General features: G+C 48.6%; 1 protein-coding gene across 2 annotated transcripts; it reads right to left on the bottom strand.

Moving 5' to 3' along the window:
- Positions 1 to 15,694: 15,694 nt before the first annotated feature.
- IRF2BP2 (interferon regulatory factor 2 binding protein 2) lies at positions 15,695 to 20,007 on the bottom strand. Of its 2 annotated transcripts, none has more exons than XM_042908508.1 (2): positions 18,835 to 20,007; positions 15,695 to 18,249 (listed from the first exon to the last, which is right to left on the bottom strand). In XM_042908508.1, the coding sequence occupies exons 1-2, from the start codon at positions 19,889 to 19,891 to the stop codon at positions 17,534 to 17,536; spliced, it is 1,773 nt and encodes a 590-aa protein (XP_042764442.1). In that variant the 5' UTR covers positions 19,892 to 20,007; the 3' UTR covers positions 15,695 to 17,533. The 2 variants fall into 2 exon arrangements, with proteins under 2 accessions (XP_042764442.1, XP_042764443.1); XM_042908509.1 differs by having other exon boundaries at positions 18,883 to 20,007.
- Positions 20,008 to 20,214: the final 207 nt, after the last annotated feature.

Raw genomic sequence — 20,214 nt, 5'->3', positions numbered from 1 at the left:
GCTCCTTAAACTTTCATTTCTGCTTTTTCTTTCTCCTTCTCTTTTCCCTTTTCCTCCATGCTCATCAACTGTCTATCTCGTGGGCCAGTCCATTTTCTGTAGGCTGCGAGATGGCCAGATCTTAAAAAAATTATAACAATCTAAACTCCTTAGTGCCTCAATGTATAGGATGCATACAATAAATGTGTGTCAAATGAATTAAATCAAGAAACTTCTGGCATCTAGAGGCGCCTGGGTGGCTCAGTCGGTTGAGCATCCGACTCTCCATCTCAGCTCAGGTCACGATCTCACAGTTTGTGAGATCAAGCCCTGAATCGGGCTCTGCATTGACAGCACAGAGCCTGCTTGGGGTTCGGGATTCTCTCTCTCTCCCTCTCTCTGCCCACCCCCTGCTCGCTCACACACACTCTCTCTTCCTCCCTCTCTCAAAATAAACTTAAAAAAAGAAAGAAAGAAAGAAAGAAAGAAAGAAAGAAAGAAAGAAAGAAAGAAAGAAAGAAAGAAAGAAACTTCTGGCATCCAGAATCCATAAAATCCCACGGTACTAAAGCCAAATGCCTCCTTCTTTGTTCTTAACGCATGGAACACCAGCCTTGCGAGGTTTTAGTCTTAACGCGCTTCATCCACTGCTATTTTTATTCTGTTTTCTCCTCCTCCTTCCACCTCTATTCTGCCCTATTCAATTTTCTAGTGTCTTCTTAAAAGTGATTATCTGGCTTTTAAAACACCCTCTCATGAAATAAAGTTCCATAATTATGAATGATAATTGTTGGACATTATCATATTTGCTATAGTAAGAGGCAATCCACTGAGATTAGTCAGTGGGAAATGTGCAATTTAGGAAATGACCTCTGTATATCCTAGGAAAAAAAAAATTAACCGGTTAATAGGAGATGAGATGGTTCGGGCATTAGTTCTTAGAGTCTCCAAAGGTGACTGTATGGATTTCTAAAAATCACCTTTGCCTTCTGGATTGCAAGCCGCAGAGTCAAGATAGGCGTGGTTATTGATATTGATATTAAAGCGCCCTGTGTTGACTTAGAACACCACCCTGCACCTACAAGGGGCTGTTAGTGGAAGCTAAACAGTCATGTCACACGCCGGGACACTGCATTGTTGGATCATCCCGTCACGTGCCACAACAGAGCCAAAGAGCCTACCGGAGTACCCCTTGAGAAAACCCAGGTAGAAATCTGGAAGAGGCAATGAGAAGCATTCCATACACTGTGTAGCTCCCTGCATAGACGGTATGCATTTTAAAGCTGATAATTTATGTTTTCTTTGTGATAGCAATTCCGTATTTTATTCAGCATAGCAATCACCCCGATTGATTCATAAAAGCAAAATTGCCTAATCAATGGACTAGAAATACAGTCACCGTGAATATAAATTCTTTCCTCTTCTAATGATTCCAAGCTAATCATTTCGGCTCCTCTGGCTCGTTTTCCTGATTAAACCAGGAGAATAAAGACAACAGGGACATGTGACTCCTACATTAGCAAACTAAGCATGAAGAATGAGAATAAACCAGTGGGTAAGCAAAGGGTTTGGTGGGATTTGTAGAATCCATTCTGTGGCACAGCTTAACTAATATTGCCCATGCTGCCAGGGTCCCCAAAAGCGTTACCCGTAAATGCTGTAAACCAGTGATAAAAAGAAGATAGGATTTAGGGTTAGAAGGTCTGGATTTAAATGGAGGCTTCACCGAATAACTTTCAGCAAGGCGCGATTTCTCTGACGCTTTTGTTTCAAAGGCCTGACAGAAGCAAAAGGCTTTGTAAATCACACAGCCCTGGGTTAGCGTTCAGCGGAATTTTTCTTTTTTTTCCTGCACAACTTAGAATTCTGTGCCAGGTTATCTAGCAGCGCCCTTGTTTAATTCCAGCAACATTTTGCCCCTAGCGTGTCTCTCCCTAGCTCAGAAGGATCCCCAGGCACAACTCTGCTGAGTTTTTCTCCTGAAGGCTCAGGTCCGGCTAGTGGTCTGCTGGTTCCTGCAGCCCGCCATCGGCACGTGGAAGATTCTCGTCGCCCGGTGACGGATGGGAGTGCCAAGTGCACGCGGCCAAGCTGGCGCGCTCCTGGAGCACCCGTGCGAGGACAGCACGGTGCGGGGAGGATCCGTGTACTTCTCAGCAAGGGTGCATCGGTGGCCTCCCCTCGCATGCTAGGTGACACGCCCTTGCCGGTAACGACAATGGCAGCCTGGTGGGGAGGGAAGTGGCACGGACAGGGGGAGCACGAGAGAGGCATTTTATAGCTTGTGAAGATACGAGTCCCGCCACTTCAGGTATTTTTTTTTTTAACATATAAAAACAAATTACAGATCAAAATCTCAAAGACAGCCTCCTCGCTTGGGCTGTCCCAACATGTCTTCCAGTCACCTTCCTCCTGCATTCTCTGTCCCGGCCACGCCACCTCTGTCAACAGAGGGTGAGTCACTCTCCTCGGCTTCCAGTGGCTCCCCGTGGCACCCCAAAGCTCGGCCCGTGTCCTAACAGGTGTAGAGCTGGCCACCATGAGTTCAGTGCTGGGGATCACTCCCTCGGTGGCAAAGAGGAAGACAGATCAGGAACAAAGAAGTCTTGAGGCGCACACATCTACCTGCCTACCGGCCACCACCCTGCCCCTCCATGCGGGGCTAACTCTGACATCAGGGCGGGAGCACCCCTCCTTCCAGGCAGCTGTCCTCTCCAGGGATTAGGGCTGCTGCCTGTGACCCTGCAGGTGGAGACCGCTCAGCCCCAGGGGTCACCAGTCCCTTGGGCTACAGTACTTCACGTGCCCTTAGACACGGGCTCAAACCTAAAGTGAGTCAAACTCGAAGCTGACCTGCCTGTGGATTCTTCAGGTCCAAGAGCCAATGAGTTCCCTTTACAGTTCGAGACTATAGCTTGAGGGGGTAGCTGAGAGCTGTAACTGAGGAGCCACGGAAACTTCTAGAAGCCTTCCCCAGGGGCAGTGGTTCTAGGATAGGGCGAGGAAGGACACTCAGGCGGTCACATGGGAACTCGGCGAGTGGTACAAGGTGATCCTGGGACCCAGAGGCACTCAGAAGTCCTTCGTCATGCCTAGATTGGCCTGAGGACTGGGGTAGACGTGTGCCTTCATGGTGGGATGACGAAGGAGCCCGGGGCCAAGGAGTTTCAGTGTCTCCTCCTCTGTGCAGCTCCCTTTGCCCCTTCCTGCCCCGTAGAGTGACCATGTCTTCCCAAAGCCTCCGTGGTCGCTTAGAACTACATTATTGTGACTCAGCAAAAACGGAACAGACAGGCAGTAGCTCCCACATTAGCAATCCCACGTGAAATCTTTAGCACACACACTGAAGTAAGACACACTTAGTTTTACACACCCCCTTTAGCACATGTTACGTATTTTGGTAGCGAGGGTACCTCCAGTCTCTTTTCAGGTCTGCCCAAAGACTAAGCCTCTTTAGCTATCTGTTTTCAGACTTCTTTGTCTCTTGTGGCCTTCCTATGGGGACTGGTGCCCAGGGCAGCCTAACCCCGAGTTCTCCCAGCATTGTGGGGACGAAGTCTGCAGTTTCTCCTGGTGACTTTGACCCCCCGCCCCCCACCGTGGAGCCCATGGCCAACCTGAGCGTAACATTTCTGCAAGGCCACGTAGAAACGTGACCCAGGGGTTTGTAACTGCACCATAACCATGAGAACCGCCTCCCAGAAAGAGCTGTGTCCTTAGGATGAGCTGGGGATTTGGGGGAACACTATTGGATCAATACTTTACAGGTGATCAGAGCAAAGTTGTCTTGATATTTTTGTAAATTATGTGTGAGGGGAAGTAAGTCCCTAACTTCAGGTAGGGTAAAGTTTCTATCGGTAGAGAAATCCCAGCTTAAGTAGTAAAAGTCAGTATTTTTACATTACCTTAGAGCTTACAGTGCCTTTTCAAGTTCTTGGTTCTATACCTAATACTATAGGTATTAAACATTCCCTCCTTACCTGTGGTAGGGTGTGTGATATGTACATTTGGTTAATCTAGAACACGAGGTGCCTGGGTGGCTCAGTCGGTTAAGCGGCTGACTTCGGTTCAGGTCACGATCTCGAGGTTTGTGAGTTCGAACTTCGCATCGGGCTCTGTGCTGACAGCCCAGAGCCTGGAGCCTGCTTCGGATTCAGTGTCTCCCTCTCGCTCTCTCTGGCCTTCCCCCACTCGCACTCTGTCTTTTCTCTCTCTCAAAAATAAATAAACCTTAAAAAAATAAAATAAAAAATGAAAAAAACTGACCTTGGCCCTTGCTGCTAGAGAGAGACAGAACCAGGACTGAAGCAGCCTCAGGCTTCTCCATCCCAGCCTCTCTCCGGCTCCCAGAATCTGGTGGCCTTCCTCTGTCCTCTCCACCAGGGCCAAGGATGGGCCAGAGATCCCCGAGATGAGGCTGGGCAGGGGAGAGCCATGCAGACTCACAACCCAAGTGTGAAGGGGGGAGTTTTCAGGCTAGAGAAGGGACGAAGGGCTGGAAATCCACTCCCACTGGAAGTGGTGGGGGAGATTCCCTGCCAGAGGACTCTGGAGGTGGAGGGCTGCAATTTAAATATGCATTCCCAGAAGGCCTATCAGAGAGATCTGTCCACAGAGGGCCCCGGGGGTGGGGGGTTGGGGGGGCAGACCTGAGTGGTGAGATCTCTAGGGGTTGGGTGAGGGGAGAGAAGATAGTTGGTCACCCCCCCCCCCCCCGCCCCCCGGGGCCTCGGGTGCTTCCTGTTCAGGGATAAAGAACTAGACTCTGGGTTTATGGTATAACTGCCCGGAGGAGACTTAATGTACCACTTCACTTAGCCCTCACAATAAACTGAAGAAGTAGGCACTATTCTTATCCCCATTCTACAGATGACGAGGCTGAGGTTTAGAGACACCCAAGAACTTATCCAAGGGCACAGACAGGCTGGTGGAGTCAAGGCAGTCGTGACTGTGACCGTTTCACACTGTTCTTGGCCAAATCTTTCGATAAAAGAACAGCTGCAACCAGCCTGGAAGGCCCCCCACCCCCACCCCCCGGGGAGCTGTTAGGTGAGCCAAGCTGCTGCACATCCCCCCACCCCACCCCTGCCGCCCTCATCTCTCCTTCTGTGCCAGGAGAAGGTGGAAGTTCAGAGCAGGCTGAACTCTTTGGGGTCAGCCATCAGAACGCATTCTCACCATTCTGGGGGGCCCCCTGGGAGAGGCTGTTACCGCCCACCCCCAAGGAGAATGCGCTTCCTGCCTGCTACCTCCTGCTTTACCTGAAACCCCGCCCCCTACCTCCTACCCCTGCAGAAAGCATCTCAGGTTACATCACCCTTCGGACTCTGATGTGGTTCCTTAGCATATGCCCCAGACCTTTTCTTCCTGCTTTTTCGAATCTGCATCTGTCCGCCTGGACCCTCCTCCTGCCTGGCTAAACAGTTCCTGTAGGATCCCCGTGCTTGCTTACCATACCCAGATCCATCCCACCTGGCTGAGCTCTTTTCCTTCTCCCAAGCCCTGCCCTGCCACTGGCCCCCTTCAGTTTCCTCCTCCGTGCAGCCCTCCTGATGTTCTCTCTCTGCAGTCCAATGATCGTGTTTCCACGAAATCTTCCAAATACATTTTTATGACTTTTTTCTTTTAAAAAAAAATTTTTTTTAGTGTTTATTTTTGAGAGAGAGAGAGAGGGAGCATGAGCTGTCGAGGGGCAGAGAGAGAGGGAGACACAGAATCCGAAGCAGACTCCAGGCTCTGAGCTGTCGGCATAGAGCCTGATGCGGGGCTCAAGCCCGTGAACTGCGAGATCATGACCTGAGCAAAAGTCAGACGCTTCACTGAGCCCCATGCACCCCAGGTGCCCCATGACTCTTTTCTTACCATTCACTATTTTGCACCACACTCCCCTCATTAAGATCAGAGACTAAATTCAGCCCTTTAACAAATATTTACTGAGAACATGCCCACGCCCCCCACTATTGTGCCACAGGGGGGTGCTTTGCCCTGTCTCGTAGGCTTTACACTCCAAGGCATGCAGGGGTCGGGGCGCGGGGGAGACAGAAAGTTATAAACCAACAGACACAAACAATGTCTGATGGGGAACAGTGCTAAGGGGAAGAATGAAACAGGGACAGGATTCTAGAATGGGGGGTAAGTTGGGACGGTTATTTTATAGAGAGTATGCATGCAGTAGGCTGAGTAATGACCCCTCCCCAAGATGTCCACATCCTAACACCCTGAGCCTGTGTATACGGGATGTTGCTTGGTAAAGAGACTTTGCAGATTTGATTAAGTTAAGCATTTTGAGATAAGCCGAGTATCCTGAACTACTCAGCTGAGCCCAGGGTAATTATACGGGTTTTTTTTTTAAAGTTTATTTATTTTGAGGGAGAGAGAGAAAGAGTACACGTGCGTGCAAGTGGGGAAGCGGCAGAGAGAGAATCCTAAGCAGGCTCCACACTGTCAGTGCAGAGTCCAACGTGGGGTTCAAACCCAGCAACCATGAGATCATGACCCGAGGTGAAACCGAGAGCCGGCTGCTTAACCGACTGAGCCACCCAGGCGCCCCAATTATAAGAGTCTTTAGAAGAGGGAGGCAGGAGGCAACGTGAGGACAGAAGCGAGGGTTCAGAGTGGTGGCAGGAAGGGGTCACAAGCCGAGGAATGTGGGCGGCCTCTAGGAGCTGGAAGGGGCAAGGAAATGGGTTCTGCCCAGAAGCCTCCAGAAGGAACCAGCCCCGTGAACATCTTAAATTTACCCTCCTGACATCCAGAACCCTAAGACAGTTATTTTGTGTTGTTTTAAGGCACTAAATTTGTGGGAATGTTTACAACAGCAACAGGAACACTGGGGCTGAGACCTGAAGGGAGTGAAGGAGCGAGCTATGCGTACATCTCAGAAGACCATTCCAAACAGAGGAGAGCAAATGCAAAGGTCCTGAGGCAGGAGCCTCTTCGGCAAGGTCAGGAAAGAGCTCGGATGTCAGTGTGGCTAAAATGGAGCCAGCAAGGGTCCGAGCCAGGTCTGAGAGGTAGCACGGCCTCGCAGGCCAGCGGAAGACTTCACATCTGACTCTAAAGGAGATAGAAAACTATCGTAGGGCTTTGGATGAAGAAGAAACAAGATCAGGCCAGTATCTTTGAGGTTTATTCTGGCTGCTGAACTGAGAACAAACTGCAGAGAAGACGGGCGGGAGCTGGAAGAACAGGTAAGAAGCTTCTGCAGTGCTTCAGACAAGAGATGATGATGGTGTCCATCAGGTGGAGAGAGGTGACCAGATTCATGATTACATTTTTTTAATGTTTATTTTTGACAGAGAGAAAGACAGACAGACAGGCAGACACAGCATGAACGGGGGAGGGGCAGAGAGAGAGGGAGACACAGAATCCAAAACAGGCCCCAGGCTCCGAGCGGTCAGCACAGAGCCCGACGCGGGGCTCGAACTCACCAACCGTGAGATCATGACCTGAACCAAAGTTGGATGCTTAACGGACTGAGCCACTCAGGTGACCCTGAAGACACTGGTGTTTTTTTTGTTTTTTGTTTTTTAACAACTATCTAACTCCGACCCAGAGCCCAGCACCGCAGGGTGATGTACCCAAATTTAACAAGGACTTAATATGCGCTGACTATGCGTGTTATATAACCCTGTCATTCAATCCCCTCAACAACAATGCCACGACGTAGGTATAGCCTTAACCCATTTCACAGATAATTAAGCTGAGGTCAGAGGGTTAAGCGCTATGGTTAGAGAGGTGGAGCTGTGGCCAAAGCTCAAGAGCCTGCCTTCCTTACCATGAGTGGAGGGAAGGGATAAGCAAACCAGTAAATGAATCAATACACGACCACACCCACGTAGATGTGGGTTCTCATCTGGTGATTTTTCCTCTCCAATCCCTCAGAGCTTGCACAGGCCATCTCCTTTCCTTCTTTTAAAAAAAAAAAAAAAAATGTTTGTTTATTTTTGAGAGAGAGAGAGAGAGAACACGAGTGGGCGAGGGACAGAGAGAGAGGGGGACAGAGGATCCAAAGCAGGCTCTGTGCTGAAAGCAGCGAGCCTGAGGCGGGGCTGGAACTCACAAACCGTGAGATCGTGACCTGAGCCGAAGTCCACGGCTTAACCAACTGAGCCACCCAGGCGCCCCTCTCCTCTCCTTCCTAACTGCTTGCGATTGACCTCATCCGTGAAGACCTTCGACCCGACTAATTCCATCCAAGTCCTCAACCTCTCAGCAAACAGATGAATGACCTCCGGCTCGGTCTGGTCACGGCTGACACTTCACTCAGGGAATGTTTGCCATCGAGTTCTTCCCAGGGCTACAAATCCGTGGTGTTCATGAGCTCTGAAGGCTTACTTACAGATGTAAAGACCCATGTGCAGAGGAGTGTGATTTATAGGAAAAGGAAACGAGTTTTTTTTACAAATCCAACATTTTTACCAAGGTCGAAATTTAGTGGTGTTCTTTTATTTTTCGTCATACGTCACTTTTATCGATTATTTTTTTAAAAAAAAAGGCACACTATGCTCAAACACAGGCTCACCCCAATCCCCCTGCCACCAGGTGGCAATTATCACCCTTGCCTTTAAAGCCATCCGTGGACTTGGGTTGGCCATTTCAGTGGTTTATAGGGACGCTGACCCTTCAGCAAATGAATGTGAGCATAGGAAACTTTTAAGAAAAGTATTCATTGCCTTCATTCGTGGTCTGTGTTTTTTTTTTTATTTCCAATGGAACTATACGTCCCCCAAGGTGATGAGAACTTCATGAATGGTCGGCTACTATGCTTTACCCTGCGATGTCCTTGCTACTCTAGCCAGAGAGACGATGCAGCTTCTATGATGACAGCAGGGGGAGCCCCTTCTCTCCAGTGTTTCAAGACCATTTGCTATTTCCTCTTTAATATAATAACCAAGCATCTATATTTTTAGTGGTACACATTCATGGCGCCCAAGTACCTAATGGGTATCACACCCAGTGCTTTCTTATGTCTGGCCGATGGATGAAAAACCAAAAAGCTGTCATTGAGACAGTCCAGTTTGATTCCTTTGCCCCACTAAGTTAAGCACATGGTCAATAATAATAATAATAATGGCACATAGAAACACAAAAATGAATGGAATTACCTGAAATGATCACCCAAAGCCCAGGAACACCTGGAGACGTCCTGACCTCTGTTCCAGTGTTGTCGTGTGTCTGGGACAGAATTGGACAATTCTGAGGTGTGTTTTCAGAGAGACTCTCTCTGCAGAATTCGCTCTCAAAGGTCTTTTGTCCAGGAGCGGAGCGGGTGACTCTAGCGATGCTGTGTCAAGACCAATGGGCTCGGGCAAAGAGCAAAAATAGCTTCGTAGGAATCGAGCTGCAACCTGAGAAACCTTGCGAGTTCTTCGATAAAATACAGAAGGAGGGGACGGTTCTGTAGGAATTCATCCCACGCTTCTAAAATGATTTCGTGCCTGAAACTATTACACAACCCTCAGTCCACAGTGAAGTTCCTCGGCCCGCACTCCAAGGCTGGTACTACATGCCATTTCGGCGTCATCTTGTGCAAGGACGGGGTCATGCCTCTTGGATTTTTTTTGAGACGTTACTGCAGAGTATTGAATCTAACAATGAACGGAAATTAGAAGTCCATGGATTGCGGGGCACCTCCAGCGCCCAACGGTGCTATGACGCAAGAAAAAACTTTTTGGCCGTTGCTGTAATTTTAATAAAGGTCTCTCTGTAAAAAGGCAACTCCCTTTTAGGCAGTCGGTGGTTGCAGTACTTTATTTGACTCTGTAGTACCCATATGGGCATGTCCTGAGGTTCGCTTAATAAATAACATTTTTATGGACACGCACCCGTGCCTCGGTGTGCTTTCCCCGAAGACGGATGCCCCTTAAGTATGAGAGTTTACTCCACCAGCGTGGACCGTTTGCCTTATTATAGCCACAGTCGTTTAAAAAAAAAAAAAAAAAAAAAAAAAAAAAGGCAGCCTCATGATTTCCAAAAAGGGAGTGACATCTGGGGCAGCTCTTGTCATGCGCCCTCCCCAACTTAGAAAATCCACCCGGGACAGCCGGCAGCGCGTCAGGGACCCTCGCGGCAGCAGCCAAGGCTCTTGCTGACGCGCGTTGCATCTTTTCTGGGCAACCGAGGGCTCGCCACACCCCGGAGCCGGCTGGCACGCCGCTCGCCCGCCCGCCTCGCCCGGCAGGAGCCAGACCTTTACTTTATTTGGTGCACGACTCGGTAACCGGTCCAGAGCGCGAGACCGGGGAACGCACGCGGGCGGCCGCGCGCGCGCGCGCGCACGGCCCTCGCGGGCACGCGGGCAGGGGCGCGCGGCCGCGGCTCCTCTCTAATTATAGCCGCGCAGCTGGCGCGCCGGCGGGGCGGGTCCGGGCGCCGCCGCCCGCGTGGGGTCCCGCCGCCCGGCTCCACGTGCGCAGAGCGGGGCGCGGGGCGAAGGCGCTGCGCCGGCGGCCGTGCGGCCCCGGCAGAAGTTCTAGAATAAATAAACACGGGCGCGGCGTGAGTCAGGGTGCCGCGCTGGAAACCGCAGCAAGGTCCCCTCGTGGGCGCAGGCCCTTACGCAGGCTGCCGGAGAGTCAGGGAGCCGCCTCCCCTTTCCTTCCCCTCCAGTAAACAGGGCTTGGCAGTGCTGGCGGCTGTTTTCTTCCTTTTCAAAAACGCCACTGTGAGCAACAATTAAAAAAAAAAAAAAAAAAAAGTGGAGAAAGACAAGGCTACAGTTTGACGATTTTGACCTGGCCCCGATGTTTCCAAATGGCTTCTTGATTTGCAGGAAGATAACCGAGGTCCAGCGGCCCCTTTCATGCATGACGGTTGCATGCTGGGCATAATGAATTTCTTGTGTGACAGCACTTTGGACTTCGGACTGCGTTCCTGTGTCACAGCCCTACCGAGGTTCCGGTTAGAAGTTCTAGAACGAGACTCAATCCTCCAGGTTAAGAATTTAGCCCTAGACCATGTATTTTCCAAACTCGCGGAAGGAAACCAGCAAGTGGTTAAACTTTGCTCAGTATGTGCCCTTAATCCAGCACACCGACCTTCCCCTGCCTGTCTGCGGGATTGTCTGTAAGCTCCAAGAAAGCTGGGGCCCGGACTCTTCAGCTGTTCAAAGCCTAGAATGATGTGCCTACTTAATAGGTGTTAAATAATAGCAACACCCCCACATGGTGCTTATTTAGAGAATAGTATTCCAAAAAACTTCTCTAATGACTGTGACCCTCCTGTGAAATTCTGATTCCAGTTGTAGGTGGGGTACAATAAATCTTTATCTTTTATCACCAAAAAGAGCTAATTGGAATGCTGTTTGGAGGCAGAAATAACAAAACGGAGGTAAGAGGCCTTTTAGCCTGGGTTAAGGCATGCAACAGCCTTTTTCTGTCTTGCAGCTCCCGCGTCGTCTCTCAGGCTTTGGAGAACATGGAAGGCCCAAAGCCAAGGCTGTGTGTAACAAAATGTTGATGTCTTCGGCCCCAGACCATCCCTACTCCTACGTTTCAGTTCTCTGCAGAACTCTTATGAGTGTGGTTAATATTTTAAAATCGTACAATAAAGGTTTACTTTTAGTAAACTCTCACCGTACATTAAAATAAACTTTGGCCCTTAATTCTGAGGACATGTTTCTGGACTTATTTTTTCCTGGCGATGTAAATAGCCATATTTACAGTTCAAAAGATTCGATTTGAACTGCCAGGGGAAAGAGATTTTCTAAAAGGCAGAGAAGTATGCAGTGACCCAAGGACTGGTCTGCTAAACTTGCTGCCTGAATAACCTACACAACAAAACGTGACTCCTTTGTTGTGCGTGATGCCTGTCTCCTTGTAAGCATCTGAATATTAATGGATAGTAGGGACATTAAGAATGAAATAGTAATTGCTAAGCAAAAGTGGTTAAGTGATGGGTTCTACAGATTATAGACCACATTTGATTTCCCCAAAATATAAACTGAGAAATATTCAAATGGGACATTACTACTCTATATAGGATGTCTTATCTCAGCATCAAGGGCGTCTAACTGAACTGCCAGAGGAGGCTCTTTAGATTATGCAATCCAACTTCTAAAGTCCATTCAAAAGATGAGATCAACCAGTGTATTGATGCTTCCAATTTAAACTAGGAATCCTGTGGTCTCTTATCCAGACCTTGTCTGACCTAAAAGTAAATCACCTCCTAGAGGATTTTCATGGCTGACTTTGTGATAAATTTTTTGTGCACTGAAGACTCGTTCTACTAAGACTTTCAGTTTTAAAGGGCTACATTGTTTTCAAAGCAATATTTAAGACTGTTTATACCGTTCTGATAGGGCTGTTCTATTAAGGAGATTTTGCTCGATTGTTTCTCAGATTCAAAATAAAAGAACGGCTTTACGACCCAATGTCTAAATGATTCTAAAAATGATTTTGCCTAGGGCGTACTTTTTTGCCCTAAAAGACCTTGTCTGTAGCTTGTATGGGTTGTTTTACGTGGCTTAGTGCCACACAGAAGCACACAATATGCTGTGATAAAGATCCATGCTGATGTTGATTTCGTATTCTAGAATTAAAAAAATTATACCTCAAATTAAAGAAGGAAAGCTGTTTTAAATCAAGCATGTGAAGTTGTATTAACACGGGGCAACAGCAGGTTAACAGACGGATGGGTTAAAACAAAGTTCACTGTTAAATTAGGTACAAATTAGTTAATGGTAAATAGGGATAGTGTGGATATCCCTAATAATGGATTTATCTGGGGATTAATAGAGAAATCCACAGATAATCCATAAATCCGTCACTTTCCATCCTCCGACCTCCTAAGTAATTTACAAATTGGCTTTTTGTATAGTTTTGTGCCTTTTAAATTCCTGTCAGGGGTTCATAACTGGAGGAAAATGCAGGCTGTCAAGAGAAACAGCAACAAAGGATCTAATTAATAATCTGCGAAGTCACACCATAATTTTTATTTGATTGTAATCAATACTGTTGCTGCCAGAGGCCTAACCAGTGGCACAGAAGGAGTTAAATAGCATCCCCACCCCGCCTCTCATTTCTAGAGCCCCAGATGATGAAGTAGGTAAATATGTATTCCATTCATTGGTGCCTCTGACCTTGGTCTGTGACAGAGGAAAGGCGTGTCTTCTCACACTGTTCCCTCTGAAGAAAAGGCAAGCAAATGAGGGTGACTCAGGACTTCTAGTGGCCTACACACAACTGAACATTTTTCTGAATGATTCCACGCATACCCTTTGGAATCAGGAAGAGAAACATTTTACTCTTCACTAAACCAAATAAAACCATCTATAAATCATATGCAAAACAACTTTGAGTAACAAGGGACTTAAGTCTAGGAATTCAAGGGAGTTCTCTGTATTTTCCCTTTAACTTTTTCCCTCCTTTGGGAAATAAACAAAGACATCTGCCACATCAAGAGTCTGGCTCGTTTGGTCTTCTTAACTGGAAACTGAATGCAATCATTAAAGTTTACTTTGAGAGGAGCTTTTGAAATTTTAAAAATGACTTCTGCAAGCTGCAGTCTCTTAAATTTTACTAAAAATAAAATTTAACATTCTTACGTTAAAGTCAACGGTTTAACATTTCTTTTAATCTGATCCCTAAATGAAACATCGTGTTGCGTATCATGAGCTGTAATTAACTTATTAAGAATACGGTTTCTTGAAAACTGCCTTAAACAGCCTACTAATAAAAAGAAATTATTGTAACACATACAGCCATGGGTCCGAGTTACGGGACCACCCCAACCGAAAAATATTCAGTTACACATTAACTGTGGCTGTTTAATTTAAAACACGTAGTAAATCAGTCTATGTGTACGCTATCCCCAAACTCTACGTAAGCTTCACAACTTCCTTTCACAGAAGTCTGCCAAGCCATTGATCAATAAAACGAGTAAAAGCTGCAAACATCTCTTACTATGTGCGAGTAGACAGTAGTCTGCAAATGGTTCCCGGTGCTTCCCACCTTTTATCTCTATTTATAAATTCAGGTTTCAAGACATCAGGAATCCCCCTGGCTTTTTGCTCTCATTTTATTCCAATGCTTTCCAAAAGGCAGGCTACTATTTTCCCCCTTTTGTCTTCGGTGCATTTCACGTGGCCCAACATGGCTGTTTTCTTCTGATGCTTTCCAGAGAGTAGCTCCTGGTCTCGATAGCCTTTGAGGTGTGGACAGGATCTCCTGCCAGTCTCCTGTTGTACAGGGGCTGGCTCTACTACAAGTTGAAAATAAACAAGTACTTTCTGGCTGTACTTTGTTCCGCTCTTCTCTTAATCGGTTTCCCCTATCCAGTTGCCCTTTTCCCGGTCCCTAGCACTTTTTTTTCCCCCCTACCATCAGTTGCCTTTTTGTTCTGTGTCTTTTACCTCCTGTTCTTCCAGTCAAACCCCAACCCCAAGCCCACACATCCTTTGGTCGCATTGCCATTAGTGATTACAAAAATAGCCATTCTAAGCTAACTTTAAAACATTAAAAAAGGCCTCAGAAAATTTTCAGTGCTCCCAATTTTATTTTTATTTAATGCTAAAAGTTAAAGAAAAAAAAAGGTACTGTAAATCTGACAAATGACAGAATGCAGGTGATATTTCCATAGCGTGATTTTAAAATATAATAATGTTGATATGAGATTACACTCACTTCAGTTGACATGAGTTTCATCATATATAGAAAAAGGTATCACCTTCAACTTAAAAAAAAGTAAAGGTTAAAAGGTGGCACACTTTAAAAATACTTGGTGGCCAAGGGAAGGTATATAGTAAAAGTTGTAAACCATGTGTACGTTCTCATAACTTTTAATGTGAGGCCACATGAAAGACAGTACATCTGTTATATTCTATAAATTGGTAAAGCAAAAAAGGGAAAGCTTCAACACCCCATCCCCTAATATTTTGAGTATTAAAAGCACAGCTGAAATATTTAGGATTTGAAATCGGATACTGCCCGTGTACAGTAAGTAGCTTTCTGACATTTTTATCCAGCTGTGGAGACTCTGCACTGTCATCAGGTACAACAAAAGATCAAACCCATGTCCCAATGTTAAACTTTTTAACTTAAGAGAACGCCAGAAGAAGAACCCCAATCAACATTTTACAGCTGCAAGCCTTCCACGAAGGCCACCCAAGGGCCAGACTCCTCCAGGTCTTAGTTTTTAATAGGAGTAATCTCAAACACAGCCCTTTCAAGCTGTCCGTACTCTCCCCCTCCTTAAACACCAGCACAGAGAATCCATAGGCTGTCTTCTCCACAGCTGGAAAGACTTACTCAAAACAGCAGGATGGTTCTTTATTAATAATCTTTTTGGAAAGCTCATCTGTATTAAGATTGCAAAACATACAGATAGCTACCACGAATCAGGTCAAATGACTGATCAACTTGTAAAAATCTATGAGGTCAAATTCCAGTTTATAATAAAGTGCTTAGATACACATTTATACAACAAACCATAATAGTTGAATTCTTTACAAATGTCTTTATGGGCATGTAAAATGGACTCTGTGTTTCTGCATGTATGCATTTACATAAGAGAAACCAGTCTGATCTGAGTCATTGATGCTCCAATTAAAAAAAAAAAAAAGTGTAACAACAAACTGGTTAATCATGCAAGTCTGTTTGTAATATAACAATGACCGGTAACATGAATTTGCACAGCATTAATTATAGGTGCACTCGTTAAAAACACTACCAAAAAAAAAAAAAAATACTGTATTTGGTGCAGTATCTGATTTTCAAGTGTTAATATAACTCGACCGCTAAAAAATATTTGAGCAATTTAAAAAAGAAAGACAAAAACATAACTAAAAAAGAATCTAAAGAGGGTAACAATCTCTATCTTCAAATTAAAATAGAAGCTAGGTCGTAAACGATACACAGAAGTTGTAGCAGACCTTGAAGCCATGATTCAGCCTAATTATAGGGCCAAGTTACAAACACCTGAACATAAAAGGATTTCGAATAGTGTTCCTGTCAATGTTAAATCGTAACAGCACAAAAGAAAAACCAGTATCACTGTGAGCCAACTATTTCTAATAACAGATGATTTATTGGTTTAAAAAAAAAAATCAGTTTACTGATGCAAAATAGTGATCCAAAGAAACTAGTTTACAAAAGGTTTCTAAGAATAGTTTGAGAGGTGGGGCCTGTCTATTATTAAAACCCTTACTTTAATTGTCACTAGTTTATCAAAAAAAAAATTTTTTTTTTTTCCAGAAGAACAGTATTATTCACTTGGTATGTCAAACACACGTAAGAAGGAAATTACAGGTTTCCTCCACCCCCATTTGGGCTGTCACTGATATGCCCACGGGCAGTCCTGGCAGCACTATGTGCTGTTCCTGTCATTGTACCATACTGTATTTAGCACTCGCTAGAAACAGGGTGTAGGTGAGAGTACCAACAGCAATAGCACTACAGGTAAATGATAAAACAACAAAAACCCAAAACCAAAAACAAAACAAAAACCAAACACAAAACAGAAACGAAACCAATCCCGCAATCTCCAAGTTCACCTGAACCGTAACTTCCCTCGAGACTCTTTTCAAAGGAACGACGACACCAACAACAAACAGAGCTCTGGGGGGGGTGGGGGGGGGGTTTCAAAACATGAGTGGCGCTGCAGAGCCAGGCTCTGTTCAAAGATGGCAGTGCCACCTTGTGCGCCGCGCCATCCGCGGTCACCGCCCTCAGTCACTGAATCGTGTATTATGTAACCGGCTAGCAGGCAGCATTGGAAGCTTACAACTGATCACGTGGGCAGTGAACAGTGGTCAACTTTGCCTTTAAAAAAAAAAAAAAAAATCCCCCTCCCCCCCCAAAACCACACGAGTCCTGAAAATCTCTCAGCAGCAACTCCCAGGCAGTCATTAATATCCCAACAACTGAACTTTTAAGAACGAAACAGAGAAAGATTCGCCATCTATTTTCCTACTACTCCGAGAGGACAACGTTTTGGGGGAAACTTGGTGATATTTCCCACTGGCATGCCGCCCACTTCACTCATTTCCTTTCCTTCTCCACCAACTGGCCTCCAGCCTGAGAGAGGAGCCAGCAGTAAGGAATAACAGACAGTAAGGCAATCTTACAATGTCAGAAAATGTATTTGGCTTTTTTTTTTTTTCTTTTTAAAATAAGTGCATACAAATACAGCTAGAAGCAGTTCGGATTGGCCAAGTGCTCTAAAAAAGCAGCGCAAGTCACAGCCTACATTGAACGGTAACTGTCACCAGGATAATAAAGCACAAAGATATGCTAATAACATTAACAAAAGAAGAAAATGCCTTTAGAAGTACATACCTTTTGTCGTCAAAAAAAAAAAAAAAAAAAAATAGAAACACAACGTATTCAAAAAAAAATCAAAATTATACAGCCATGTTTATGAAGTCTACATTTCCCTTGTCTTGGATATATATATATACATATATATATACATATGTATATATATATGTGTGTGTATATATATACATATATGTGTGTGTATATATATATATATATATATATATGGAGATATATATATATACAATTCAAGCAGTTTTAGTTAAGGGTAATCATTGGGTTTTTCTGAAACCGGAAAGTCACGAGTCTCTCTCTTTTTTCACTTTCACATCTCCAGCCAGGATGGTCGCAATTTCCCCTTGCATAAAGGCCCAGGGGACATTGGAGCCCACCAGAGGGCATTTTTCCCCGCTGGGACAATAGACCTCTCCGCTAGCTCCCTGCTGTTTGATGCTTTGTCTGGAGCAAGGGAAGCAGAACTTGTGCGAAGGGACAGACGGGCACTGCACAAAGTGGGTGTCCTCCAGCCGCTCGTGGCAGAGGGTGCAGCACAGGGGGGCACTGGCTGCCAGAGAAGAGTCTGGGAGGCTGGCAGGGTGCACTGGCTCCAGTCCTCCAGTGCTGCCTGCCCCCTGGCCCCCCACCTCTCTGGGGCCTAGCCTTCTTTGGTTCATAGACGACGGAGAGGGTGGACTGCTGCTATTCCTTCTGGTAGTGGAGTGAACCTGGTTGGCGTCTTTCGAGGCGTGACTGCCGCCTGCATTGTCTGCCACTAAGATCAGGGCTGCCATGGGGGACTGGCCGTTCTGAGCCGCTTCAGGCGGTGTGGTCCGGTTGGAATGAGGTGAGGCAGTGGGTGGCGGCGGAGACACAAAAGAGGATGTAGGAGTAATGGGGATCTTGAGCCCTTCTGTGGGTGTGGACAGCCAGGGTTGTGCCTCTCCATTGATCTTAGGGGGCCCGACTTCACCTTCTGGTTCTGGAGAAGGCTTTCTTTTCCTCGCTGTTCTTGCCACTGGGGGAGAGAAAAAAAGAAAAGGAAAAAAAGGAAGTAAGTGGATGTGTGCTGAAAAGGATCTCGCTCTTCCTAACACGAAACAAGACCCCCTAAAGAACCTCCATTCTCTCAGAGCTGGTCTATAAAATCTCACAGGAGTTTCAAGTGCACGTGCAAGTTAGGACACTTAGACCCCGTGGGGCTCCGAGGCGGTATTGTAAAAAGCCACAGAACACAGCATGCACCCAGGAGCCTGTTTCTACACGTGCATGCACGTCCCCAGGTTAAACCGCGCATTCGGTCGCCAACGTCCCCCAACAGGTTAAAAGGTGACTGGTGCCCTCATGCTCCCATCCAAGAATGTGCTGGGAAAGGAAAACCCTGTGTCAGTGCCTATCAGCCCAGTCTGACTCATCTCTGTTATGCTGCTTCAGCACATGAACACGTTGCCACTAAGCACTGGTTCCGCCTCAGGCAGATCAGGAAGTTGGGTGTTTGTTGTTTCTGGGCCGGGGTAAAACGGCGAATGGAAAACAGCACCCCCTCCTCTGCTCTGCGTGCCCCTCTCTCCCCTAGAGCCCCTCACTCCACAGCCGCCCCTACCTGCTTTAGACCCGTTGGCCCCGTTGGCCTCGAAACCCAACAACCTGCCTGCAGTCAGGGCCGGCTCCTTCTTAAACTTGCTCTCGAAGGGCCCCGAGTGGCCGTGCTGGTGCAGCGCCAGCAGCGTGTCTCGCACGGTCTTGGGCCTGTTGACCCAGTCCTGCTCTCCGGGCCCGCGGCCTTTGCCCGCGCCCTCGGCGCCCAGCTCGGTGGGCCCGGCCGCCGCGGCCAGGCTGTCGGCCGCGCCGCGATGCGAGGGCGGCGGCGGCTGCTTCTCCTTGGCGGCCGCCTCGCGCTGCTCGTGCTCCGCGGCCGCGCTGCTCGATACGGACGCCGGCCGCTTGTGGGAGCTCAGTTCGGCAGGCTGCGCCGAGCCCAGGCCGGCGGCCGCGGCCCCGGACACGGCGGCCAGCGAGGCGGCGGCGCGGCCGCTGAGGCCGAGCGCGGCGGGCAGCGGCGTGGCCGAGCCGTTCATGAGCGGCACCAGGGTGGGCGGCACGGCGTGGCCGCGCCGCGGGTTCGGGCTCTGGCGGTTCAGCTCCGGGGGCTCCTCCAGCTTGGAGAAGCCGTTGGGCACCAGGATGCCGTTCACGGGCGGCGGCTGCGGCGTCGGCGGCTGGGCCAGGCCCGCGGCCGGGCGGCTGCCGCCAAAGTCGGAGCCGAGGCGCGGGGGCCGCTCGGCGGCGGCCGCCAGGGGGTAGCGCTCCAGGGCCTGCGGGCCGCGCGGGGTGGCCTCGGGGCCGCCGTGGCCCAGCTGCTGCTGCTGCTGCTGCTGCTGCAGGAGGATGTCCTTGGCCGAGAGCGGCGGCGGCTTGGCGGCGGAGGGGGCCGCGGCGCCGGGCGGGGAGCGGCCCTCCGGGAAGCAGCCGTGCGCCCGCTTGAGCTGCCGCGCCGTCTCGATGACGAACTCGACGCGGTCGGCGCCCTCGTAGTTGACGCAGCCGCGGCACACGGGCTCGGTGAAGTCCCAGATCATGGCCCAGGGCATGCGAGGCAGGTCACACAGGTAGCACGACTGCCGCCGGGACGCGGCCGCCACCGCCACCGCCGCGGCCATGTCCGAGGAGCCCGCGGCGCTGGAGGAGGAGGAGGAGGAGGAGGAGGAGGAGGAGGAGGGGGCGCCGCCGCTCCCCGCCGGCACCACGCGCGCCCTCCTCCCCCCCCAACCCCGCGTCTCCCCCACCAGCGGCGGCGGCGGCCGCAGAGGCGGCGGCGGCGGCGGCAAAGCCCGCGAAGGCTCGGCGCCCGCGCAGCGCCCCCGGGGCACGAGGGGCGGCGGGCGCGGGGCGAGGGGCTGCAGCCGCGGCAGCACGTCCCCCCGGCCGGCGCGGGCGGGCGGCGGCGGGGCGGCGGGGCGGCGCGGCGGGCGCGGCGGAGGCG

Source organism: Panthera leo, chromosome D2 (genome assembly GCF_018350215.1).
Source record: "Panthera leo isolate Ple1 chromosome D2, P.leo_Ple1_pat1.1, whole genome shotgun sequence".
NCBI classification, from domain to species: Eukaryota; Metazoa; Chordata; class Mammalia; order Carnivora; family Felidae; genus Panthera; species Panthera leo.
Note: the sequence above shows the minus strand (reverse complement) of the source record. Positions and strands in the feature narration are given on the sequence as shown.

Coding starts and splice junctions, on each gene's coding strand:
- IRF2BP2 (XM_042908508.1), bottom strand. CDS start 19,891: ATGGCCGCGGCGGTGGCGGTGGCGGCCGCGTCCCGGCGGCAGTCGTGC. Junction 18,250..18,834: donor GGCCAACGGGTCTAAAGCAG/GTAGGGGCGGCT, acceptor TCTCTCCCCCAG/TGGCAAGAACAGCGAGGAAA.